The following is a 27779-nucleotide window of genomic DNA, read 5'->3' as shown; positions in this document are numbered from 1 at the left end:
AATTTGTTAAACGTTTGCATTCATACGCTTGCTTTATCCACTCGCACTTATCATTCAGCAATGCATGAATTTGCGATATATAAGATTAACAGATATTTGTAACTATTAACTATCTGGATTATCTGCAGAACGATCAATTAATTAAAGAGCGAACCACCCGTTCTCTTACTTGGTGCAAATCTCCAGTAGTGGCTCTTTTGACTTTTATTTTTAATCTTTTTTTTTTTTTTTTTACTTTTTACTAAGAAGATCTTTAATCAGTTGTTGCTTCTTGCGAGTGTATATTTGTATACCTCGGCGCCGTTGAGTAACACGTTTGGGAACCTGGAAAGGCTAGGACTGTCCATGGGACCGGTATGGAGAATGGGAAAATATTTCTAGTTCGACAAAAAGAGAGAGGAAAAGGCATAAGCCAGGCCATATACTAAGAAAAGATAGCTAGAACGTTAGACATATAATCCATCTTGTGTACTGATGTTCTAACTAATGGTAGTCCCTCACATCGCTTGCCTGCAGGTGTATGTCAGGTTCCGTGAAATATTCGACGGCAATTCGTCAAATCAAAAGTATTGCAAAAACGGAAAGGTCCATCTTTAATTCTATGGTTACGTACTTTTGGTTACTTTTGAATGAAAACTTATTGTTACGGTAGTTTTCTTCTGGTTACATTGTATTCGTTTACTTTCGTCAAAGGTCAATGTACAAAACCGCACTTGTTTGATATAGAATACTGTAAATCCATTTATTATTACGGTGGGTAATATTCTAGCGGTTTGGAGGAAGGAAGTAGCTAATTGCATTTATCAATTTCAGTTATGAGACTATTTTTTTTATTTCCTAACTCCCCTTAGAGTGATCAGATAATTGATGCAATTTTAGCGGTTAATAGTGACCGCTTAAGACGCTAAAATTGAATTATCCTCAGGAAAATATCGTAAGAAAAAACATCAAGAATACTAATTTATTAAAACCATACATTTATCAACTTTTAAATTGAATATGTTATCGTCAAGAATTGTAATAGTTTCCCCCCAGAGCGGGTGTTATGGTAGCGCCCAGACCGACAGCACGCATGCCCAGGCACCGGGCCGGCAGAGAGCGGCAAGCGCGCTTAGTGTGAACCTGGTCCGGGGCAGTCCCGTCTTCTCGTCCCGTTCGGTCCTCGTCACACACTACCACACTCCAACAACATGTCTCGAAGGAAACAGCGCAACCCAAAGCATCTTAAGCGTAAGTCTTCCACTCCTTTTGCGTTCTCTGTGAGTGACAGAAGCAGGAAAACTCGCGCTGTGGTGAGAGTGTCGTCTGCAGAGTAGTAGTGATGTCACTTTGCGTCAGGTCTGCCGGCGGCCTTCACAGCTTAAAGTTTGCCTGAACTTTATTTTGCCTTGTTGTCGTTCTCAGTTTTCTCTCAGAGTTTTCTTATAAGCTATCAACAATTGATACTGTCTAAGTTTCCGAGTGAAAGACGCCGGTTTAAAGTAGAAATGCTAACATGAACGCAGAGCTATCAATGTTTTGATCCATGCGTGTCCGGGTGATACAGGGGGCACGGCGCGCCTTGCACCGTTAAGTTCGCAACTTCAAGACTTCTCAAGTTGTCTTGAGAAAGTGTGGGGGACCCAGAGACGTACCCCGGGCGCTAGCCGCGTGCCTCGGGCGGGCAACCTCGGGGTGTGAGGCCGCTCACGTCGTAGGCCAGTCGCGCTGGAGACACGTACCGAGCACGGCTCGCTGCAGCTGCCAGACTGATAGGCCTATCTCTACATCAACATCGCAAACATATCTCGGGAAAGTGGCGGAGACGAGAAAAGGTTTGGGCATGGCTCTTCCTTTCCACCGAGCATTTCTGTCGCCCTTATCGGCAAGATCCGTGCAGCGTAGCGTCCCGACGACGCCCGTTTTATCCAGGGGAAGTTGGCTGTGCTGCCGCGGCTTTTACCCCGCGCCTGGGGGCGGCAGCCTGCATGGTGCCTGGGCAATGTGCTGCTGCTGTTGTCTATAGATGTGAGACTTGATAAGCCTGCACGATCCATTATGAGATAAGGGCGGATATGACTCCGTACCTCATGTCTTATCGCTATGTTTACAGCGGAGGCCCCAAGTAGGTTGCCCTACCATCAAGCCGGCTCAAACAGCTATTTTTTTGGTCACAAACCCTGCCTTTTTTTTTCGACAAAGCCTCCGACAACACGATTTTGACACCTGCTCTGTGAAAAGATTGGTATTAAAGCCCCTATCACGGCTAGAATTAATTATTCCAATGACTTTATTGCCCCGGTAATTGCTAATTTATCTATCACGGTCAGTTCAATAAGCATTTTGTTCCGATCTGGTTAGCACAAACCACTAATGGCCCGGCCCTAGTCCCTATGTTTGAAACGCCTCTTTTATGTCCTTTTGGGCTGTTTTTCAGTGCCCTTGTTGCAGGCGGGAGCTCCTGCCATACATTGTAGCTCTATCAGTGTGATTATCTCATGTGATTGTGTTGCCAGGTGATGAGTTGGCCTACACTGTGCAGCAAATGGCCAGAGAGAAAGGTTCTGTACTGAGGGTGATGACTTCAGCACTGCAGTCATTGTTGGATTATATATAAGACAATGAAAATATGTCCATTGTCTGAGCTAATAAAATCTGTTTTGCCATATCAATGACCTATTTTTCACTTTTCGTTAACTCTGATGAAGAAAATACTTTCATTTACATTTTTGATCATTGTTGGATTATTTTAGACAGTGAATATGTGTCTGCAGTCAAAGGTATCAAAATCCTTTTTGCCGTATCGATTACCTTTTTTATTTGTGAAACTTTTTGTTTGAAGGAGAAAAACTCATATAAACATTTTGGATCATTGTTGGATCATATTAGACAATGAAAAAGTTTCCATTGTTTAAGCTGTATCAATAACCTATTTTGCACTTGTGCAACTTTACTTGAACTGAGTCTTGTCTTTCTATCTTATGACTCTTTCGAACTTGAGACAAAAATTAGAAGGATGTGTCTCTCTTTGATAGATGTATGAAAAGCTGGTTGTTATTGTGTGTTCTAGATAAAACTATAAAACTTTATCTTATCTCTGTAACGAATGTTGCTGTCTTTTTCCCTAGAATCTATGGATCCGAGAAACCCATCTGCGAACGAGATAAAAGATTATACATGCCTATCATTTTCAGTCACTGACAGAGACACTTTCTTTTGAAAAAGGTTTTATCAAATATTGACATATTCCATCTGGTGATTTTACCTTAAAACTACATGTACATCAAACCTAACAGTATGTAATAAACAAGTAATCAGAAAAGCGTGGAAGTCTGTGTATCAATAGCTCCATGTCCTTGTGTCTTTATAGCATGTAGCTAAGTTATTGCTTTGGATGGTAATTGTTATGTTTCTCTAGCAAATTAAATATGGTGGAAGGTAATGTACCCTATTGAAAGATCTGTCTTGTTAGAAAAAATTTATCATCACAAGGTCTGCTTACATGTAGGGATAGGTATTTGCATTTTAAATGTTATGGATAATTATGCATTTCCAATCATCCCACTTGTTATAAAAACAACAATTAGGATTAAAAGAAATAATCCTCTGAATTTTTCTTTCAGAAGAAGGGCGTGCGGGCGGCCTACGCTTCATGACATATGCTGTACATTCTACTTCCAGGTGCCGGAGGGCTGTGGAATCCTCCGAGCCTTGTAGGAGTGCTTTAAGACAGGGCAAAGTGGTTGCACTGCATTTACCACTCCACCTGGCCCCGGCCTCTTGTCCCCACTCTCACATGATAAATAAAAGTTGAGCCTTTCCATTTGCCCAGATCTGCCGGCAGATACAGATGATAATGAAGGTAATATTAATAAATAAGATAGGCTATCAGGTTGCTTGGTATTCAATTTGCATTCCAAGCCTTCAATCCACTTTCCAGATAATCATCCATGATTTTACAAAAATGTGATAAACAGGATTCTTGGCCAGAGCGTGGCAGATTAGCGGTGAAGCCTTGATAGTGGAAGATAAATAGTGCCTCTGCAGACTCCCTGTTTCCAAATGTTGCTCTGTGCCTTTTGATAAAAAGCCCAGATAAGGTAAAATGTGTCTGCATTGTTGTATGAATCATATCACTTCATCTCGGCGCAATAAATCCAACCTGTGCCACGGCATTATCGGCCAGCGCCAAATAGCTGTAGCAAAATGGCAACTTTTTCTGCGAATTTGTGGGGGAATATTGTACGGCGGTGTGAAAGGATATATCCCTGTACACCTTCAAGGCTAATGTTCTGCTACAATAGGAGAAAAGGCCAAGTTCACCTGTGGTAATTTGGCAGATCAATAAGATTGTCCTTATCACATCAGCATCTCGATGAATGATTGCTTGTTTGACTTTGGAATGAAGTTTTAAGGCTGGGTCCCTTGGTGCAAAAACTACTTAGACTACACAAGGAAAGGGCCGGGCAGATAACCTAAGTTTATGGTATGGCTATTTTCTCTCGTGCCTGGGTGTTTGAATGGTGGAACCTTAACATGCCACGATAACACAGCTGTTGGCTTGATATGCTCCATAGATTGCGGGGTAAAATTCCAGATGGAATTTTTCTCACGTTTAAAAGCAAACACGTTGGAAACAGTTGTTTGGGAGAGTTCAAATCAAATCTCTCTCCCGACTAATTCGTCACTCCGAACAAGTGCGGAATGTTAAGATTCGTGGAAGCAGGGCCCGAACTATAAAGGGGCGTCAGCCACCTTGTTTTGTCAACTTTATCATTAGGAGTCAACACAGATAAGGGCCATTTTGTTACCATGGCACAGGGCCTCCATAGGGCAGCACTCACTGATGGCCTATCTCTGGCCTTCCAATGGCAGCTTGGCCTTTCAACTCCTGTATATCCAAAAGACGTCAGTTGCCTACGGTATCTGCCGCGTATCAACAATTCAGGAAGTGCTGTCTGTGGCAACACTAAGGCTCACAGAAACAAAGCAGGTGGTGGCCCCACACATTCAATTGGGAGGAGAGGGGTGGAGGTGGTGGTGACATAACATTAGGGACAAGGGGGTATTGTGTTTGTGACAAGATGACAGATAAGTGATGGGGGAACTGATAAAGCATCAATGATGCTGTCCTTAGGGTTGCTAAATGCTGTCTCTAATATTGAATTTCTTTTCATATCACATTCAAGGACTCGTTCAGAGAGTAGAATTGGAAAGAAAGAACCACATTTACCACAAATAACCCTAGTTAAATACAAAGCTGAAAGACAAAGCTTCAAATATAATGGACCATTCAAAAGTACAGATCCAAAAGTCAAAAGAGCATTCAATTTATGTTTGTAGGGTGCTGGTTATTGATAATGATTTTAATTATCAAAACAAAAAAAAGGACTTAGATGTACACCTGTTTAGTTCCAGGATTGAAATACCTCACTACAGGACCTGTTGTTTATTGTTTCCTGGATACCGTCAACAATGTTGGATCACACACAGTTTTTAAGATAGGAAATTCACAGGTGACTAAAATAATCGCAAGCAAGCAACAGGTTGAGGAAAAAAAGACCATAAATGTGTGACTAACTTGTTTTCTCAAACTATCCTCTTGTTTGATCAAATGTTATATAGCAAACACAATTGACTGAACAGGTTTTTGATATTTGCTTTTTAATATTACACTGCCAAAGCTGTCAGCATGCCTACTAGCAAACAGGGCAGATATGTGTTACAGTAGTGTCAATGAATCTATGCTGTATAATAATACTTCTTGGCTAGCGCCATCTCTAGGACCTATCCCTTTGACCCATGACAAAAATTTTCTTGTTGGTACGGAAAAGAATTTCAACCCTTCCGTCCTTAAAAATCTGAACTACATGACACGAAATTGATTAAAATATATTTCAGTAAGCTTAAGATGATGGACTCTGATGAAAATTAACAACATGGGTGGTACAGAAAACTTAAAGGCTATTAAGCTGGAGGCATCTTGGATATACATACAATCCATCTTATACCATGCAGAGTCAAATCAGTCAATCACATGCTCAAAACAAGGATCATAAACACTTTTAACTCACTTGGTATATCAACTTATCCATTGGTATTATTGCTATTTGTTAGTAGTTAACAGTTAAAGCCAGTAAGTGTTCTACAAAGCCAATATCTGCCCAACATGTCTCTCCACTGGTTACAAAGTACATATCCCTTCAGTGAGGAATGGATTTGGAGTATGTGGTTCTATGAAATACGCTTACTGCTGGAATAAGCTTAAGGGAAAGAAAGAGAAAATAGATTCCATTGTTTGTTTTTTTCATATCAAGGGAATTGATGAGTCATGACATATAATTTTTTTTTTCCATTTTTTTAGAAACATTGCTCAAGAACTGCATGACACATTGGGCAAGTTTCAATTCCTTTTTTGTAGTTTTATATGTAGTGTATAGTTTGATTGCTTTTTGTTGAGGAATATTCCCAAAAGTAAATTCTTCATTATTTCTTCAAAGAACAGCTCATATAAACATTATATTAAGTTGTGGTAATAACTCCTTCCGAAAATGAAGAGGCAATGGTGCATCAAAAGTTTGCTCAGTTTCGAAGTATAATTAATCTTGAAGTCATATTCTCCCCATACTACAAGACATTGTGCCTTAAAGTGGACATCAGATGAATGACTTAAGTCGAGGTATCTCTTAATGAGGATCCATGATAGATGTTCCTCCAACCTGCAGTAAATTTTAGCCTTATTCAATTTCCGCTTCCCAAATTATCATAAGTTCCACTGCGTTACCTACACCCGGAGGTAATTAATTAATGGTTTTGATAGGGACGTCCCCAATGATTACCTGTGGTATGTGGCCAGATTCCTCCTCACGGCGTTTTACGACTTTTGTTAAGATACAGAAAACATGATGCTGGTGATTAAAGCAGTAAAATTTTTGTCATTAATTGTCAGTACTAGAATTCTACTCCTTGGCCGTACCAGTAAGGATAAGGAAGGAGGGACTATTAAAGGTATGCCACAGGCTATAAAAGGCCCTCTATTGTTATACTGTAAATTACAGTGTAATCCAGAGTGCTGGACTTAAACTGGTAGTTTAACTGACTTGTAATGTACTCGTACTGGAGTGATATGAAAAGTATAGTACTGTTTAACAGTACAGTTATGCATATTCTCATCTCTACACTTTTTGAAGACTACATTCAGAAGCAGTTCTATAGCAACAAGCATACCAAGACTTGTGCATATAATAAAGCATGTACCACTCATGTACCCTCAACCACTTTGCAACTTGATCATAAATCACCTCGCTAAGTTGCTTAAAGTCCCTTTGCAGCCAACATGTTGTTCGTCATTTTTTTTTTCTGTTTGGCCATTAAAAAAGATATCTTAATTTTTCTTCAAAGTTTGGGCTCTTCTTTTGAAGAAAAGTCAGAGATTGTAACTTACAGAACAGCAGTTTGTAGAAGTCTGACTGCTTCAGATAGGTAAGGCAGCTACTGACAAATAGCTTTTGCGAGTTGCTTCTATCCTTCTGCCATACTTGCCCCCCACCCTTACCGCAGTTATCTTTGAATGGGTAGGGTCCAAGGTACAAGGGATGGAGTTTTATGGCTGAAGCTTTTCTAATGACAGTAGTTATTTGTTAGAAGTATGATGTTTGTCGTTTCGCTAAGTGCGGGCTCAAGGTTAGCTCTGGCACTTGTGCTGCCCACTACAACAGATCCCAGCTCAAAGTTGATGTGTAATTGCCACATTTCTCACCAGCGATTCCGCACATTTTAAAATGTTATCTTCCCTTCATTGCTGTTACATGTACAAATGTACCCGTGCTACTCCCTAATGGTTTATGATGGTTTGCGTGAAGCGTTATTGTCTTCTGCTCGTTCCTTTTCTTTCAACGGTTTTCTGAGTCGAAAGTGAAATTTGATGAAAGAAAGTTGCTGATTGTCCCCATCTTAAGAAATGTTTCATCCGTAATCTTCTTTTCTCGGAACGCCTGATCAGGTAGATTAAAGCACGACTGAACAAAACTGATGTGCGCAACACATTGCTATCTGCCAAGTACCAAGAGACTGAAAAGTATAATGACAGCCACAAGCATGAATGATGTGCTTTAGTCAAAGCCACTGCCAAGCAGGCAAACTAAACGCAATCTTTAAGAGTATGACTTATTACATTCTCTCTTATCATTTTCCTTAATGAAGGTCATGTGACTCTGCGGCTGATTTTGCCAGATAAGCTACTTCGGGCGCTTTGTCGGCATCCCTCCAGTAACTCAAGCCTTATCACTGGAACGTAGAACCTGCTATCACAATGAAGACACCTTGTGCTTGCATTTTGCTGGTGATCAGTGGTGAATCCGAGGAGCTTCTTTTGGATAAGTCATTTTGCATGTACCATTATCCTGTCACATCATCTAGCTCATCAGATGGATTGATAATAGACGGGTGTTACGGAACGCCGCAAACTTACGGCGCTCGGAGTGCGGGGTAAACGCTCGCCTCCGTAACTCTTGAGAGAAAGGAATGACAGCAAATATCACCACGAGAAGATTTCAATAAGTCACAGTGTGATATCTTTGTGGAAAATGAGTAGACCCCAATGGAGAATAATGGCTCTGAAAGGGGAACTTCGAAGTGAGAGAGAGAAGAGGACAGTAGGAAGATAGCGTAATCGCTCACCGCAGACACACGAACTTCGATATAAAACCTTAACTGCAATATTTCATGGGACAGTTGAACATCATAATCATTACACTGTACCACAGTTTTTAGCCATAGTTTACTTTCTTATCAACACAACAGCGGTGTGTAATATGATGCCTTTCTGCTGTGTTTTTGAAAGTCAGTACGGCCATTGAAAAAAAGCTGAAAGAACATTGTATTTCAACGCTTTTTGAACAGATGTATGTGACATAGTTAGACGATACATATAAGTTAGTATTTAAGGCAGTTGTTACCGCTAATCTACACAACAAAGTTATATGGATCCAGTACTGATTTACTGAATACAGTATACAGTTAAACCTGTACACGACCACCTGGCCTTTGATGTACTCGAACACCTGGCCATCTCTACATTTAAGAACCACCTGGCCATTCATATACTACAGACTACAGTACAGTCCAACCCGTAAAAATGACCACCTCCACATATGATATGGACAGTTGGTCGACACCCTTTTGGTAATTTTCACATTAATTTGACACATTCCTGTCTATGGTGACCACCTGTCTGCATAGATCAGATTTCAATGGTCTCCAGAGTGGTCTTCTACGGCAGTTTTTACTGTCCCCGTTATACGTTTTTTTAGAATATGTTCAGGCGACAAAAGTTATGTGTAAATGGCAATTTTGGTGGTCACTAAACATGTGGACTACATGTAAGCCTTGTACTACATGTAAGCCTTGTAACATGCATGTCATATTTGACACTGCAAGCACCTTGCCTGATTTTGAACAGAAGAAGGCCATTCATGTAGCTAGTAGTAGTATACAAACGTGTCTTGTTAGCATTATCAGAAACTGTCAGGAAAACAAACAGAGCAAGTCGTATTGCCAAACTGTCACTTCCAACTTCCTATAGAGTGTTGATGGACAAGCAACAGAGCAGGATGGTTTTACTTTTAGATTTTATTCTATTTTTTAAAACTCAATTGTCACCAAGTATCAAGACTCCAAAGCCAGGTGAGTGTCATCAAGGCTACAGTTTTAGTGAGAACTGAAACGACATCTCTTTTTTCCCAAAATCATAAACATCAATGCTGGAAAAAAAGCACACTGATCGTGAGGACTATTAATATATATAGACTCAACCAGTAATAATTCAGAATTTTGCTTGGAAACATGCGTAAATGTTGACATTTCCTTGCTAACTGGACAGACAGTATAGATATCTGAAAGTTTTTTTTTTCAAAACCGATTTATAATATTGAAAATTTGCAATTGCTAAATACATGACCTGACTGGATCCCCATATATGGATGACTGCAATACCTAAAAAGTGGGTTAAGCATCTAGGATGTTCAGCTTGAAATCTAAGATTTTCTCCCTTTGTCACATATATATAGTCTTACCCTTACCCTTCAAAATCATTACAATCTATACACAGTTACCATACTGAAGTGCGTACCTTCAAACGACAATCATTAATTGGTTCAATCCCAATTGAATTCATCAATTGAAATAAATCCTGATTGTTGTTAGGCATTTTAGCACCTTTGATAGTAATTATGACACAACAAAGCATATTTCCCAGAGAAGTGTTGTAACAATTACCGTTAACGTCTAATATTAATAAGAATCATATTTTGGCTTCTCAATTGACTAAATGAACTGGAAACCAATTATCATGATCAATTTGCATGTTTGCATCTCTAAATACATTCTGACAAAGCATATTTATGTACAGTAATTAAAACTGACACAAGCATGGATGAAAAGCCTTGTACGAACATCGTCAAGTGAACTTGAACTGGCGTGGTGAAACATTTCGATTCCCCTCTTTGGCTTGGCATACTGAGTCTGCGCCATAGGAAAAAAAAAGTAGCCATCCGATTCTGCATGGATAGTGTGTGCTGGGCTGATAACTCATAATCAACCTGAACGTGCAATTCTCCCTGAAGGTTACCCTTGATGTGAGCGGGAAAGGTGAAATGGTTTCCCCAAATCTTCATTTTTATGCAGTCAAATCGAATTAGGCATTAGCTCCATTTACACTTGAGATGTTATCACAGGCGGGAGGGTATCAGATATAATTACAGAAGTGGATTAACCCACCGCTAATCTCCTACCTATCGTGCTGCCGGGGCCACTCTTGGCTGGAATCAGCTCTCGGTTGCCGGCAAAATGTGGTCCATCCCCAAGATTACTCATTTTGCCACCAGAAATACTTTCATCAGCTATCTTCAACACTTAATAAGTTAGAAGAGGAAAGTTTGCCAACACGAAAATTATTTTAAAATGAAAATTTGTAACTTGGAAACTTGGATAGCAAGGGAGAAAGAACAAACTTTATGTTCAAGAATATGTTAGATGCTACAGTTAAAAACATTCCCTGTACAATTTCCCACTTTTAAGTGATGCTTCCTATGGAAAAGACATAGAGTATATATACAGTATACAGGAAAGGCACACACCCTATTACGTTTTCATATTTCATGTCATATAACTGCAAAAAAGCAAATGCATGCTGCATCAATTTCATCTATTATGAGAACGACAATTATATGTATTGAGCTTATATTTTTTAGATACAGCCACATTTATGAACTTGCAAAATATTGATTGAAGCAATAAATAAGATGGGGATTCCAGTTGAAATATGAGGAAATCTAATGGATGACAGACTCTGGGACTCTCTAATTAAATTAGATACCATCCTATCTTGTCCCTTACTTAAGTAGCTTGTTTGATAGATGAGGCTTAAGGGGTGTAGACGTCTATCTACCGGGAACACCCTCCAGGTAATAATTTATTAAACACAGGACAGGCATACCACAAAACATTTTATTAAAGTCATGCTGACAGCAGAGATTTAAGACGGCTTGTCACAGTTTGGTCCCTGTAGATAGAACTGTGACAGAGAGATTCATATGCCAAGGCTATGACATGGGTGAAGAGGAGGTAGGTAAGCGACCCAGTAGTTCATACGGTAACTCTAGTCATATGAAACTGTCTCTCAGGAGGTACTGAAACCGTATTCCCTGCATCCGTGGCCCGCCAGACACGGCCACAGTCGGTAACACGGGGTTGTAGGTTGGTTCAGGTTGGGATGTAATCTGGTTGGTGCTTGATAGGATTTCCAGAGCGATGGAGCCTACAAGTCTCTTCTGGCTGTGACAGGGTCTTGATAAGACTGGCTCTGCATTCAGAAACACCAGTATCACTTGCACCTAGTCTGCCAGGTCATGACAGTGTGATTCCAGATTAGCCAAAGAAGAGCCGGTCTTACATTGGTTGCCGATCTCATTTTGGGAGATGGCTTTCCCCTCGCCATTGAATGATGGAAGACCCCAACTTCACAGCGTCAAGTGTCCTGGCATTGTGCTCTTTCTTCTCGAAATATGAGAAATGACTCCCCCACTCATCAGATGGTGACTTTGGGGTCAAAAAGTATAATTTTGGAGATGCCGGTAGCAGAGCTTTTAAGTCTCAGAATGGCGATAAGATCAGTAGTATACGTCGCAGACCAAAATCTTTTAATTGCATGGGAAAATCCCTCTTGCCCAGAGGGAAGACTTAGCTGGATAGTCAGTAGACAACCTGTAACAGGGTCAGCCAAGACTTGATATGCTTAGTGGACAGGACGGTCTGTTGAATCACATATGGAAAACTCTGTTGCAGGATCTTTTGATGTATACCCTGTCCCTTTCTGTGTGTAAGAAGGGAGTATTCCTACGTAAGTGATACAAATGAGCAAGCTAGACTTTTAACATATGTTCCATCTATCCAAGATTGCAGTTGAATCTGTTTTGGTCTTTTGAATTGCACATGGAAAATTGTATTGCTACTGTACATTGTATATCCTTTACCTTTCTTTGTATATTCTTGTATTCTAGTACTCAAGCAGGACAAAGGAATATGCCAGTCTGTGCTAGACTCTTAACATCAAATCAGTCTATCCAGGAACATTCATAAAGGAAGTTGGGACAAGTATGGTATTTAAAATACACAATTCATCAACCTTTCATATCCCATATACATGATCTTTTAGTGACTTTTACCAGGTTTTGCTCACATACTAAATTCTGCAAGCATACAAATTATGGTGTCTATTAGAGTTGCTTCTGTTGCCTATTCTTAGACCTTTTAGTTCACTCTGCTCTGTTTGGCATAAAGGCTGCATCATTGTGAGTGATCTTCCAGACCACAGCATGGTTTCCCCTATAGTAAAATCAATCCCAAAGGTCCTTGGCTCAGTCTAAAGTGCCTCCACGTCAACCTGGGCCATCCCTTTTTCCTCTTCCCTCTAGCTGGCGCTAAGGAGGGTGGCGCATTCACTGGCAAGCAACCATACTACATTCATGTAATACAAATTGTAGTTAAAGAAAATGATAACAATGTGTAATCATAGTAATCTATAAAGGCCACTGCCATAATTCAGCCTTTTTGCTTCCATCCTAAATGTCATAACTACATCTCTGACAAGATAAGTGCCCTTCTGTATATAACAGCGAGCAGATTAAAATTGGACTGAGCAGTGGAGTTTGGACTATTGCTCGTAGACTTTCAAGTTTTATACCTATGTGTCTGATATTTTGTGTGAAGGTTCTATGTTACATGATGCATCATAATACCCCCCAGTGAGAGTCGTCATGCTTCATTAAAAACCAAAAAATCTCGAAATTAATTTCGAAATTTTTTTTTATTTCAAAATTTTTTGGGAAAATTTCAAAATTTTTTGGGAAAATTTCAAAATTCTTTTGAAAACTTTTGAAATTTTCCTTTGCCTAATAGAAAAATTTTGAAATTTTCTTGTACCTACTAGAAAAATTTCGAAATTTTCAATAAGTAATGCCAAGAAAAATTGAAACATTTTGTTAGAGTAAGAGTTAAACAAGAGTTTCAAATGAGCCATGCACTTCGTTTCTGCATGCCAGACAATTCTCAAGACAACATTACCTCCATAGGATACAACCTCACAGGATACAACCTATTGAATCATCTGAAAGTTGTCACCTCATCAACATCTCAAGTCATTTTTGAGGTTTATAAGGTGGCAAATCCAGATGTTTGTCAAGTCACTGAAGAAAGACAACAGATACCGTCTAAAGCATCTGGCCGTTTCTATATATACTATCAAGCTATTTGAGTGAATGTTACCTTGCATACCTACTGACTTTGTTTCCTGTTAGCTAAGGTATATATTGGTTCTTACTTTGCTATCAGTCGCTTTGTGTGATGTAAAAATGCATGAATGATCAAAATAAAGCATCAAGTAAAAGTTGAAGACACCAAATCTTAAGAAATGCAGACATACACTTCACGCCAATTTTACTATTATAGAGACTAGAGGACGCTCTACACCTGCAAACAACAGTTTATACTTTAGGGTTAATGACCCGCCCCGAGGTGTATATGGTGTCATAACGCCTGGTCCTTTGCTATAACCACCGATTAAAACCACCGATGTGAGCGAAACGAACGAGGTAGTTTTATGAGGTGGTTATAGCAAAGGACCAGGCGTTATGACACCATGTACACCGAGGAACAGGCGGGTCATTAACTTTATTATCATATAGCCTACACAAACTTGCAAACTCATGTATGACGCATAGATCCCTTGGTACAATACGTGTGAATTCCCTTGTCGAATTTCTGAAAATTCATATTTGCTCTTTGGTACATGCATGTGTAAGGAGATTACAGATTTCATTTTGAAACCAAAATTTCCACAGGAAATATTCGAAACATGGCAGGCTTTTTAGAACAATAAAACTCATTATCAATGTTAGAAGGAGTCATTCCCGTTTGCAGTACTTATTCCCTCTGCTCTGGCATATGTTTCGCTCCTTTTTATTGGCCAATGCCTGCATATACCTTACTTTCTTGTGTGTATACCTACTTTTGATTGGTCAAAATAAATCGACACCGGCACTGGTGTCGATTTGCATCAACACTGGTGCTGGTGTCGATTTGCATCGACACCGGTGCCGGTATCGATTCATTCTGACCAATCAGAGGAGCGACACCTGCCTGGCCTGAATCTATGTGTTACGGCGTCATAACCAACGTGGAACGGGGCCTTCTGATTGGTCCGCGGCGCCTGGCTATATGATAATTCACAATATCAACGTGGACACTGAACAAGTTTAAGCAGCCTGATGAAAAGATTTCAATGGAGAACACCATCTTTTGAAAGTTTGTCAGGTTTTAAGCATTTTGTGGTTCTAGATCCCTTGGTGTCTAAAATGCCAAGGCGCTTGCTGGCTTGCATTGGAGTTCTTAGCCCACAGCGGAATAATGTCTTTTCAAAGACGAAGGGAATATGTAAGTACTAATAATCGAATATGAATTATCCGGCATCTCAGAGGAAAGAAGATATCAAGACAAATCTGAAATGCGCCTCTAGAGATAGAAATACATAATGGACATTTTTCGTGCTAGATTTTAGAAATGTCAATTCTTTTGGTAAGATGTGTCTGAAAAGAACAGAAATTTCATATGACCAAGCTATGAACTTATGAAATTCCACTTACTGTAACTGCACCTGTTACAACTATGCTTGTAATGTTAACTAAACTACAGTAATAAAAATTCAGTAGCAGTTGCAGCAGTTTATCTACAAAGGATCCTCAATCTGTCACATGCATGTAAGGAACTCGGAAAATGCCAAACCTAACATCAGCTGCCTATTATGAACTGTTCACAACAAAGGTAAGTTACCTGTACCTAATGTTCCAAAGTTCAATGACAAAAATGACTGATTGCTTCCTTGTTTCATGTAGAAAGATCAAGTGACTGTACCATCACCAAACTGAAAGTGCCAGGCAACAGGGGTCGTAGCAGACTGAGAAAAACTTGGTTGGAGTGTGTTAAGGCCGGGGCACAACCCGCCGTACGTGCAAATACGTGCTGTCTATGTGCCAAACGTGGGCAATCTGTTGGTGTCCGTAAGTGGTAAGTACCGTCTCCGTACGAGCTCGTAGGGAATTCGACGGATTTAGGAGCGCGCAGACACGCCGTAGAAATTTAGTGCATGCAGAACTTTCTCTGCGTTTGGGCTGCGGATTCGCCCTTGTGCGTGCCAGTACGGGTGACGCACCTGTCAAGTACAGCCTGAACGTTTTCAGTACATGGCGGACATGGCCTCCACAAAAAACGTACGGACAAATTGCACGTACGGCGGGTTGTGCCCCGGCCTTAAGGAAGGACATGAAGGTGTGCGGTCTCAGAGGGTCTACCCACTGGACAGAGCCGCATGGAAGCGTGGTGTGAAGACTAGCCGACTGCTGCTTACCCCTGCGTCAGGGATTCCGGCAGCAGTATAATCAAGCAACGGATAGTGAGTGAGTGATTGTTTGAAACAAAGTGACAAACGCAGTTAAAGACTCCATAGTGACAAATACAGATGAAGACTCTAGTTAAATGCAGATGTACATGACACGTTAGTTTCAAAATAGCCACCCGGATTGTTCAACATGTGGATTGTCTTTAGGCATAATCACAGTAAGATGTATGTGAAGGAAGCATGTCACACAAGGCCAAACGAACTTAAAACTTGAATATCCCGTTGGATTTTGATTTTTTTCAGGACAACAACGCAATGTCTGAACACCAGTGTTGCTAGGGGCAGCTGAATCTTGGAACTAGGTAAAATAACATCTACGGTGGGCCCGGCGTGCGCCCTGACGAAAGACCTTATAGAGGATACTATTTTCCGCAAATTGTTCACGTTGCTAGCTAGTTAAAATCTGACAGCACAAAAGATTTCGAAATTTTCTTGAAAAAGATTTCGAAATTTTCCTGACATGAACTAAATTAAGAAGTCTCCAATTTCCTTAGACTGTCAAGATTAAGTTCATTTTTTTCTTAACAACGTCTTATAGCCAGACGCATTTCTAAAATAACACCAATAAAATTTTCAAATTAGATTAAGACTGATTTCAAGAAATGAGTAAACAAATCCCGAATTCCTCATAGTTACTATAAAAAGAGTATCGGTTTTTTTGGGTAAAAGTCGTTAGAAGAGTTTGGAAAATAGTTTGAATGAGCCATGATGTTTCTTTGGTGATAAAGAAATTGGTCCATGCCTTACTACTAGTGCCTGTAAGCTAGAGGCTGAGCTACAGACTTATGTACTCCGCCCCTCAAATATCTTGTTTGTTTTCCTAGAGACAAGAATCTACCAGACATGGGGCGGTCACTCTTGTACTCCAGGGGGTGCCGAAAACCACACATCCACTAATAGGTCTAATGAGGTGATAATTAGCTGCTGATGGCTTCCTCACTCCTATTAAATAAATATATCAAATCAGATGGCTAACAAATAGTAGCTGGTATTCTCAATTCAATCCAAAAGATTTAAGATTTTAAAACATGGTTGTCTGTTTATCTCACACTCATCAAATCATTCATCCGCATGAGGTTGCTTTCGGTGATTCCCGTGTGTGGTAAATGGGAACAGATGGAATCCAGTGTGGCAAGCATTAGGTACAAGGTAAGTCAACCATTTATACAAGTGGTGTAGAATCGTGTCGGCATTTTCGACGCAAGTGAAGTTGATTGTGAACCGTCCTTAGGCATTTCGAAAACATAGGAAGTGTGAGCGATTGACAAGAAATACAATTTCTGACACGTCATGGCTCGCAGGAGGTCTACTTACAGATAGGATAGATGCTCGTAGATGAACCATGAAGGTTAGACATGTAGACACTAAGATATGTCAAATAGCAGTTACTCGGGCAATTAGGTATGATTAGGAAACGGTCATGATTTTGGAAGGACCAAAATGATAACCAAATTGCTTGATTAAGCAACCCCGCTGCTAGGCCATCTGGATCCCATTCCATGTATCTGTGGGCCTGAGTTCGATTCCAGGGTCTGCTCAGCTCGGCTCTCTGACATGTTGTAATGGATTGCTTTCAACTTTCGGAAGGGACATTAAACGGGGATGACGGCCAAAAATGGAACCAATCGTTCCTACCTGCCTGACAAACTCTATGAGTTCTCTCTATGATAACATGCAACAAGAGTTACTGCTATATGCTCTAAACCCCTGCTATTTTCCTTATTGATTCCACTTCACCCTCACTCTTTCCCTCCGTCTCCCTTTTCAAAATGAATCGTAGCGTCGTCATTTTACGTGCATAATGGTGGCGACTGCCCTACATTTTTCTTTAATGTGTTCTAGAAAACGAGGAAGATTAAGACTTGATTTGTAAGATATAAACTGAATGCTCTAATCAGCCAGAATGAATGGGAAGCTTTCCAAGCGATTTATATGTGTTTTTTAATGACAGACTAGAACAAGGACCCAACAAGGAGACGGACAGGGCGTGCTTTGCTCTGTAGGAGATGACCAAAGGAAGTGACAGACTAGAACAAGGAGACGGACAGGGCATGCTTTGCTCTGTAGGAGATGACCAAAGGAAGTGACAGACTAGAACAAGGAGACGGACAGGGCATGCTTTGCTCTGTAGGAGATGACCAAAGGAAGCATCGCATCGCAGAGCTCCTGAAACATGCCAAATATCTCACGACTCGCAGCACTCTCCAAGCAGAGGTTAGGCTCTGACTTGTTGTTGAGGTTTGTTTTTTTAGACGTTTTTGCCGTGTGGCTGTCCATTTTGTAAGGGTTTCTCAATGTTTGTCTTTGTGATATGAAGAAAGATTGACAAAATCGCCAACTAAAGACGGTTTAAATAATATAACCAGCCGGAGACTAACATCTGCTTGGAGGGTAGACTCCCAGGCAGAACAAGTCAAACTAGCTTTTGCCGGAGAGGCGTGGTAAGTATAAGTTTTCACGTAATCATTAATTAATGTTTTTCGGTGTCGTGTATAAGATATTGAAAAAAAACTGATTAATTCGTACCTTTGTACAATACTGTATTTTACTTTTACGGGATAAACAGATCATGATTGTGAAGTCAATTAATTGGTTACAGATGGTGCTTATAGAGGCAGCGATCACTGATAAGGCCTGGTTCTCACCTGCTGTGATTCTGGCTAAAGAAAATAATACATGTGCACAGTGATTTGAATACAGTGGGGGCCTTTGGTGAAATGCTCCCTGTCACTACCAAAACCAGCTCGAAGAAGCTTCGCAAAGAAGAGTTACCGATCCCCTTCCTAACGCGCGCCCTCTCGCAAACATACACCCGCCCCACCACCAGCTGGCCCTACTTACGCCGGCCCGACTATCGCTTGCTTCTCCGGGAGAGGCAAAGCGATAGTTGATGCCAGCTGGTTTGTGGGGCCGGTGGGTGTTGGGCGGCGGGTGTTCCGTGTGTGAGTGTGGTGGGGATCCCTCTTTCAACCTCCTTGGGTAAACTAGGCCTTGCGCGCCTCGAAGGAGTCTGCGTTTTCCCAGGGTACCCTGTCACTGGCATAGATTTTGATACTAGCCTGAATGTAGTACACCGGTGGAATCTCATTGATATCTGCATCACACCTTCAATATTAGGTGTGTTATTAGAAATTCCTTGGGGGCATGTACTACATAGTACTGTAGTCAACCCTCAGACAGAGGTACTGGGTGCACAAATGGTCCCCTGCAGACCTAGTCTCCTGACAATGGACTGCTGAATGGAATGTTGGTCCTAATTGAAGAGCTGAGGAGTTGACTTGTACAGGCCCTCAGCCTGGCATCTAGCCTTGATTTACAGACCCCTAGCCTAATCACAATCCACATGACATGTGGAAATTTCAAACTACAACTGCTGCGGGAATGACTATACAATAATTGTGCAAATCATCATCAGTTTACAAATTTACAACATCCAAAGCGACTACAAAAACGTCGAAAAACAGCCTTCAAAACGGAAGTGGGATGAGTATCTGCCAGTGCCCCTTGTAGGACAGGGAGCATTTCACCAAAGGCCCCCACTGTATTCAAATCGCTGTGCACATGTATTGTTTTCTTTAGCCAGAATCACAGCAGGTGAGAACCAGGCCTTATCAGTGATCGCTGCCTCTATAAGCACCATCTGTAACCAATTAATTGACTTCACAATCATGATCTGTTTATCCCGTAAAAGTAAAATACAGTATTGTACAAAGGTACGAATTAGTCAGGTTTTTTTTTTCAATATCTTATACACGACACCGAAAAACATTAATTAATGATTACGTGGAAACTTATACTTACGACGCCTCTCCGGCAAAAGCTGGTTTGACTTGTTTTGCCTGGGAGTCTACCCTCCAAGCAGATGTTAGTCTCCGGCTGGTTTTAACCGTCTTTAGTTGGCGATTTTGTCAAACTTTCTTCATATCACAAACTGACAAAGACAAACATTAAGAAACCCTTACAAAATAGACAGCCACACGGCAAAAACGTCTAAAAAAACAAACCTCAACAACAAGTCAGAGCCTAACCTCTGCTTGGGGAGTGCTGCGAGTCGTGAGATATTTGGCATGTTTCAGGAGCTCTGCGATGCGATGCTTCCTTTGGTCATCTCCTACAGAGCAAAGCATGCCCTGTCCGTCTCCTTGTTCTAGTCTGTCATTAAAAAACACATCTAAATCGTTTGGGAAGCTTCCCATTCTGACTGATTAGAGCATCCAGTTTATATTTTACAAATCAAGTCTTATTCTTCCTCATCTTCTAGAACATGTAAGAAGGGGGATGCACGTGAAATGACGGAGCTACGATTCATTTTTAAAAGGGAGACGGATGGAAAGAGTGAGGGTGAAGTGGAATCAATAAGGAAAATAGCAGGGGTTTAGAGCATATAGCAGTAACTCTTGTTGCATGTTATCATAGAGAGAACTCATAGAGTTTGTCAGGCAGGTAGGAACGATTGGTTCCATTTTTGGCCGTCATCCCCGTTTAATGTCCCTTCCGAAAGTTGAAAGCAATCCATTACAACATGTCAGAGAGCCGAGCTGAGCAGACCCTGGAATCGAACTCAGGCCCACAGATACATGGAATGGGATCCAGATGGCCTAGCAGCGGGGTTGCTTAATCAAGCAATTTGGTTATCATTTTGGTCCTTCCAAAATCATGACCGTTTCCTAATCATACCTAATTGCCCGAGTAACTGCTATTTGACATATCTTAGTGTCTACATGTCTAACCTTCATGGTTCATCTACGAGCATCTATCCTATCTGTAAGTAGACCTCCTGCGAGCCATGACGTGTCAGAAATTGTATTTTTTGTCAATCGCTCACACTTCCTATGTTTTCGAAAGGCCTAAGGACGGTTCACAATCAACTTCACTTGCGTCGAAAATGCCGATACGATTCTACACCACTTGTATAAATGGTTGACTTACCTAATGCTTGCGACACTGGATTCCATCTGTTCCCATTTACCACACACGGGAATCACCCACGAAAGCGACCTCATGCGGATGAATGATTTGATGAGTGTGAGATAAACAGACAACCACGTTTTAAAATCTTAAATCTTTTGGGTTGAATTGAGAATACCAGCTACTATTTGTTAGCCATCTGATTTGATATATTTATTTAATAGGAGTGAGGAAGCCATCAGCAGCTAATTATCACCTCATTAGACCTATTAGTGGATGTGTGGTTTTCGGCACCCCCTGGAGTACAAGAGTGACCGCCCCATGTCTGGTAGATTCTTGTCTCTAGGAAAACAAACAAGATATTTGAGGGGCGGAGTACATAAGTCTGTAGCTCAGCCTCTAGCTTACAGGCACTAGTAGTAAGGCATGGACCAATTTCTTTATCACCAAAGAAACATCATGGCTCATTCAAACTATTTTCCAAACTCTTCTAACGACTTTTACCCAAAAAAAGGATACTCTTTATAGTAACTATGAGAAATTCGGGATTTGTTTACTCATTTCTTGAAATCAGTCTTAATCTAATTTGAAAATTTTATTGGTGTTATTCTAGAAATGCGACTATGGCTATAAGACGTTGTTAAGAAAAAAATGAACATAATTTTGAAAGTCTAAGGAAATTGGAGACTTCTTAATTTAGTTCATTTCAGGAAAATTTCGAAATCTTTTTCAAGAAAATTTCGAAATCTTTTGTGCTGTCAGATTTTAACTAGCTAGCAACGTGAACAATTTGCGGAAAATAGTATCCTCTATAAGGTCTTTCGTCAGGGCGCACGCCGGGCCCACCGTAGATGTTATTTTACCTAGTTCCAAGATTCAGCTGGCCCTAGCAACACTGGTGTTCAGACATTGCGTTGTTGTCCTGAAAAAAATCAAAATCCAACGGGATATTCAAGTTTTAAGTTCGTTTGGCCTTGTGTGACATTCTTCCTTCACATACATCTTACTGTGATTATGCCTAAAGACAATCCACATGTTGAACAATCCGGGTGGCTATTTTGAAACTAACGTGTCATGTACATCTGCATTTAACTAGAGTCTTCATCTGTATTTGTCACTATGGAGTCTTTAACTGCGTTTGTCACTTTGTTTCAAACAATCACTCACTCACTATCCGTTGCTTGATTATACTGCTGCCGGAATCCCTGACGCAGGGGTAAGCAGCAGTCGGCTAGTCTTCCATGCGGCTCTGTCCAGTGGGTTGACCCTCTGAGACCGCACACCGTCATGTCCTTCCTTAAGGCCGGGGCACAACCCGTCGTACGTGCAATTTGTCCGTACGTTTTTTGTGGAGGCCACGTCCGCCATGTATTTCTGAAAACGTCCAGTCTGTACATGGCAGGTGCGTCGCCCGTACTGGCACGTACGGAGGGCGAATCCGCAGCCCGAACGCAGAGAAAGTTCTGCATGCACTAAATTTCTACGGCGTGTCTGCGCGCTCCTAAATCCGTCGAATTCCCTACGAGCTCGTACGGAGACGGTACTTACCACTTACGGACACCAACAAATTGCCCACGTTTTGGCACGTAGACAGCACGTATTTGCACGTACGGCGGATTGTGCCCCGGCCTTAACACACTCCAACCAAGTTTTTCTCAGTCTGCTACGACCCCTGTTGCCTGACACTTTCAGTTTGGTGATGGTACAGTCACTTGATCTTTCTACATGAATTAAGGAAGCAATCAGTCATTTTTGTCTCATATTCAATTTATTCATTGAACTTTGGAACATTAGGTACAGGTAACTTAATTTTGGTGTGAATAGTTGATAATAGGCAGCTGATGGTAGGTTTGGCATTTTCCGAGTTCCTTACATGCATGTGACAGATTGAGAATCCTTTGTAGATAAACTGCTGCAAGTGCAACTGATTTTTTATTTGTAGTTTAGTTAACATTAGTCAGTCGAACCACATGTCACCCTAGAACGCGTTATTCTCTTAGATACGGCTTTTGCCGCGACCCAATATGACCCCGTTGCACGGGTGTAAACAACCGCTTGTTTTGCAGCAAAAAGACCTCAGACCTACATACTTATGTTTATACTTTTTCACATCTACAGGTTTTGCCAAGTACAATCATGTAGATATTTCGTGCATTGCAAAATGACAGTGAATGCTGTGGCTTTCGAGACATTGGCATTTTTTGGTCTGTTTATTTGCGGTTGCCTTTTTTGCCATTCACCTTGATCCCCTTAGTTAACTCCACCGCGTAATAGCCAATTTCTTCACCTTTAAATTGATACCAAAGTTTTTCGGTTAATTTGAGGAGCAACGGGTTTGCCCCGAAATTATGTGACAACATGTCAAATTTCCCGGCATCTTTTTTCGAACGAGAAACCGCACACACTGATCTTTCACTATGCTTTACAAATCTCAGACATGATGTATTAATATCAGTATGCGTGCACATAAATCCCACTTATTCTGACTTCTGGCACTTGGAGTGAAGGGTAGGCCAGCATTATGTTTGGTGCTTTTGGCTGTTGTCACTTGATTTCAGATCAGTCATTTTTCAACTCATTCTTGTTTTATTGGAAAATTGACCTAATGATCTTGGCTTTGTTGTGTATTGTTGATAAGGAGCTTAAACTTGTTCAGTGTCCACGTTTCTTACATGACAGTTCATATTGTGAAGTATAAACTGTTGTTTGCAGGTGTATAGCGTCCTCAGGCTCTATATAGTAAAATTGCCGGGAAGTGTAGGTCTGTATTTCTTAAGATTTGGTGTCTTCAACTTTTACTTGATGCTTTATTTTGATCATTCATGCATTTGTACATCACACAAAGATACTGATAGCAAGGTAAGAACAACCAATATATACCTTAGCTAACAGGAAACAAAGTCAGTAGGTATGCAAGGTAACATTCACTCAAATAGCTTGATAGTATATATAGAAACGGCCAGATGCTTTAGACAGTATCTGCTGTCTTTCTTCAGTGACTTGACAAACATCTGGATTTGCCACCTTATAAACCACAAAAATGACTTGAGATGTTGATGAGGTGACAACTTTCAGATGATTCAATAGGTTGTATCCTGTGAGGTTGTATCCTATGGAGGTAATGTTGTCTTGAGAATTGTCTGGCATGCAGAAACGAAGTGCATAGCTTATTTGAAATTCTTGTTTAACTCTTACACTAACAAAATGTTTCAATTTTTCTTGGCATTACTTATTGAAAATTTCGAAATTTTTCTAGTAGGTACAAGAAAATTTCAAAATTTTTCTATTAGGCAAAGGAAAATTTCAAAAGTTTTCAAAAGAATTTCGAAATTTTCCCAAAAAATTTTGAAATTTTCCCAAAAAATTTTGAAATAAAAAAAAATTTCGAAATTAATTTCGAAATTTTTTGGTTTTTAATGAAGCATGACGACTCTCACTGGGGGGTATTATGATGCATCATGTAACATAGAACCTTCACACAAAATATCAGACACATAGGTATAAAACTTGAAAGTCTACGAGCAATAGTCCAAACTCCACTGCTCAGTCCAATTTTAATCTGCTCGCTGTTATATGTCTTAGCACATTTCGCGCTCCCGGCTTTGTCGTATGATGAAGAAAGATTTAACACTGGACATTTTAAGCAGCATCAGTAAAGTATTAAGATACAAAATGTACCAGTGATGGTTGTTGGGCGACAACTTTCATCTCTAGTTAATACACACATGCTTTTATGATGATGTGTTTGCTGTGGATTTGAAATATTTGTGTTATCATTATTACTATGAGGTGTTTTCTGTTGTGATTAATGTACAAAGTTGGTATTAGTTAAACAGTGCGGAAACACATTATTTTATGTTTTGATAAATAAAGACCATTATTGTACATATAAACCTGCTAGCATAAGTACAGGACACAACAAAAGAATAATATACAGATACATGTTATTGTATACGTTGTCAAGCTATGATATGAATAATAATCTGCTTATTGTATTTCTCTTCTTACTTTTTTGTGATGGGGAAAATATAAGAGCATAATATGTTTCATATCATAATCAAAGGTTTGTCTAAACCCATGAATATGAATTTGTCTTCATTACTCAGGTGTAGGGAAACATTGTTTTGTTTGTCAGCTATTTATTAAAAGATCATATGCTGTATTTTTACAGGTACCTTTACTGAAGCATTTGACAACAGTGGCTCCCTACCAGGCTGCCTACAGATTGAAGAGAAAGAAGGCCATGTCTCGCTGACTGCACGTGAAGAACTTCCTGACGGTATGAGATGGGGGCCGTACGGTGGTGTGGTGATAGGAGGGGAGGAAAAGGACCCACAGAAAGGACTGAAGGTTGGACATAATTTGTGCATTTGTGCAAAGTTTCCTTTTTGTCCGAAATCCTTCAAGTTTAAGCGTCAAAACAAAAAGTGACCTCAAGAGTCTAAAAGTCTGTAATTTGTCTAATTTTCTTTGAAAGATGGATTTGGCCTTGTGTTTGCAGACCTTATAGTTAAGGTATTTGGCCCATACTCCAGAGGTTTTGGGTTTGAATCCCCTGACATACTAGTAGCACCAATGTTGTTCCTTTTCCTTCATACACCGGACCCAGGTGTACAAATGAGTACATTTACCTGACTTTGGTTGGGGCGGTAAAAGATGTAAGGAGAGGGGATGAGATCTGCCTTCTATTAAAGTGCCCTAGGCACAGCCCACTCCCCTTAATACCTAAAATGGCTATGGAACTACAGTGAACCAAAACCATCTAGTAAGTCAGAACTGGACATAAGAGGCATCATGTATACTAGCCTGTCTGCCCTTTGTGATTTTGGTACAAAATGGTAATCTGTGATAGTAGAAATTAAATTATGAAGTTTCAGACTACATGATTTACCATGATATCAACAGTTTAAAACAGCATATGTGTGTAAAGTGGTAAATAGATATGTGTAACTGTCCTTGGTGCTGAATTTGACATCTGTCCATTGACAAGTTGTATTGTTCAGTAAACATTGTTTTGCAGATTTCTACCACATGTACCATTCATTCCTCAAGGCTTGTTAAAACCTTAGACTTTAAGCTTGCCCAAGTAAAGCATTGTAAGATTTTGCTCTTTTCCTATTTTAGCTGCATTTATAAAAGACTGTACACCATCAGAATTTGAGAAAGTTTGGGTAGAGTCGCTTCACAATAAACCAATCCTGACTGTCTATCACAATTAGCAGTTCAGCCATTGAGAAAATAGCAATTATCACTAGTTTGACCAATGAAAGAGTGCCTGCATGTCCATCAGATATTTGCAATTTCATGTTCTTATTTTACATTTCTGTGTTCTATTGGAGGTGGGTGGGGCTTTGGGATCAGTCTATTTTCCATTTTCACCGGAGATTTATACTGTCCTTGGTGCTGAATGACACATCCCATATATTATTGTATGCACTTCATAGTATTGTGGTCTTCTCTGGTGGTGAATTGATGAGTAACACTTCTACACCAGCTGCTGTGCCTAATTCTTTACTTACACCAGCAGTTACACTGTCCTTGGTGCTGAACTGTACATCATGAACACCCTTTTCACATAAGGCAGTAATGAGAGTTAACACTACTTATGTGCTGTCCCTGTGTTAAAAGCACTTTCAAATCCATTCATTTTGCTCATCCTGTGTGTTATGTTTTCTGAACTTTGATGTTCCTTGATTTTGTATTGAGTTTTGAACAGTTCTATGGCTGTTAGGCAATGAACAGTTTTTCTATAAACCATTCCAGGGTTGGACAAGTCCACCAATCCTATTGTCCTGATCAGGCAAGTGCATGACCTACCCCACTTGCCCAAATCGGGCCAGTAACATTTTTCCATTGAGTAAGATTTTGATATACTTGTCACTTTTTACGGTCATGACAACAAGCAATGGTCAACGTGGAAAAAGAGAATAATTGAATTTTTGGGGAGTAAAACAGAAGGTAATTTTTTTTATGTGCTTGCCAATATAGCCTTAAAGAACACTTAAGGTTCACCATGTGCAAGTACAAGACTAAGTACTAATCCTGTGTATCCTCTCAGGTCCCCTGTGATGAAGGAGAAGGATTTACTGTAGTGCTGGGGGACCCATCACACTGGTTACTCATGTTACCTCCAGCTAGCAGCTCTGGGGAACACAACACCACAATCTGTACACAGGGTAGGTCACTTCAACATATTACAATATCTCTTCACATTTTCAAAAGCCTTTGCTATTTCTAATTCTCTATTTTTCAAAGATATGTGGAATCAGTTTTTTTTTTCTTCTGCTGCCTACAAAGAAGAAGTGAAACTATGAAACCCAACAAGTATGATGAATGATATTCATACAGTAGATTACACACCTTGTTGTGTGGTCACTGTTAATCAAACTTAATGTATGTTATTATTTTGTCGCTTTGACTTGAATTTGCATCCATGATTATTATCATTATATTTGCTTGAAGCTTTGTCCAGTTATAATCTGCAGTAGCAGACAAAAACCTGTCCTTTTGAGAGGTCATTTGTCTTTGGTTGAAACCATTTATTAGCATTTTACCTTTGTGCTGAAGATACCAAAGGACCTATGTTACATTCAGACTTGGCCTGGCAATCACTTGGTACATGCAGCCACCTGCAGTCACAAGCCATGATGGCCTAGGAACAAAAAAATGTTGTGTTTCCTGTTTCACTATTTACTCTAGAACAACTTGCCGACCCTATACTTTTTTTGGGTGGGCAGTGGAGTCTCATAGCTTCCAGTTTGAATTTTTATTCAGCCTGCTTCCTCTTGAAGTAAAAACACTGCTTGTCCTATGCAATTAAGGATAAATGTATATATTATGCACAGCATTAAAGTTTGACATTGAAAGACAACTGTCCTTATGC

At 40.2% G+C, this 27779-nt stretch overlaps 1 protein-coding gene across 1 annotated transcript in view; it reads left to right on the top strand.

The window, feature by feature from the left end:
• Positions 1 to 1036: 1036 nt before the first annotated feature.
• Positions 1037 to 27779, top strand: part of LOC118417816 (zinc finger protein ZFPM1-like) — a 36837-nt gene continuing 10094 nt past the window's right edge. Inside the window, exons 1-3 of the mRNA XM_035823557.1 lie at positions 1037 to 1230; positions 25068 to 25246; positions 26955 to 27072. Of these exons, the coding sequence (XP_035679450.1) occupies positions 1191 to 1230; positions 25068 to 25246; positions 26955 to 27072 (337 nt within the window). The 5' untranslated portion in view covers positions 1037 to 1190. The remainder of the gene's footprint in view (positions 1231 to 25067; positions 25247 to 26954; positions 27073 to 27779) is intronic.

This window comes from Branchiostoma floridae, chromosome 6, assembly GCF_000003815.2.
Source record: "Branchiostoma floridae strain S238N-H82 chromosome 6, Bfl_VNyyK, whole genome shotgun sequence".
NCBI classification, from domain to species: Eukaryota; Metazoa; Chordata; class Leptocardii; order Amphioxiformes; family Branchiostomatidae; genus Branchiostoma; species Branchiostoma floridae.
The sequence above is the reverse complement of the archived record's forward strand: the minus strand, read 5'-3'. Positions and strand labels throughout refer to the sequence as shown.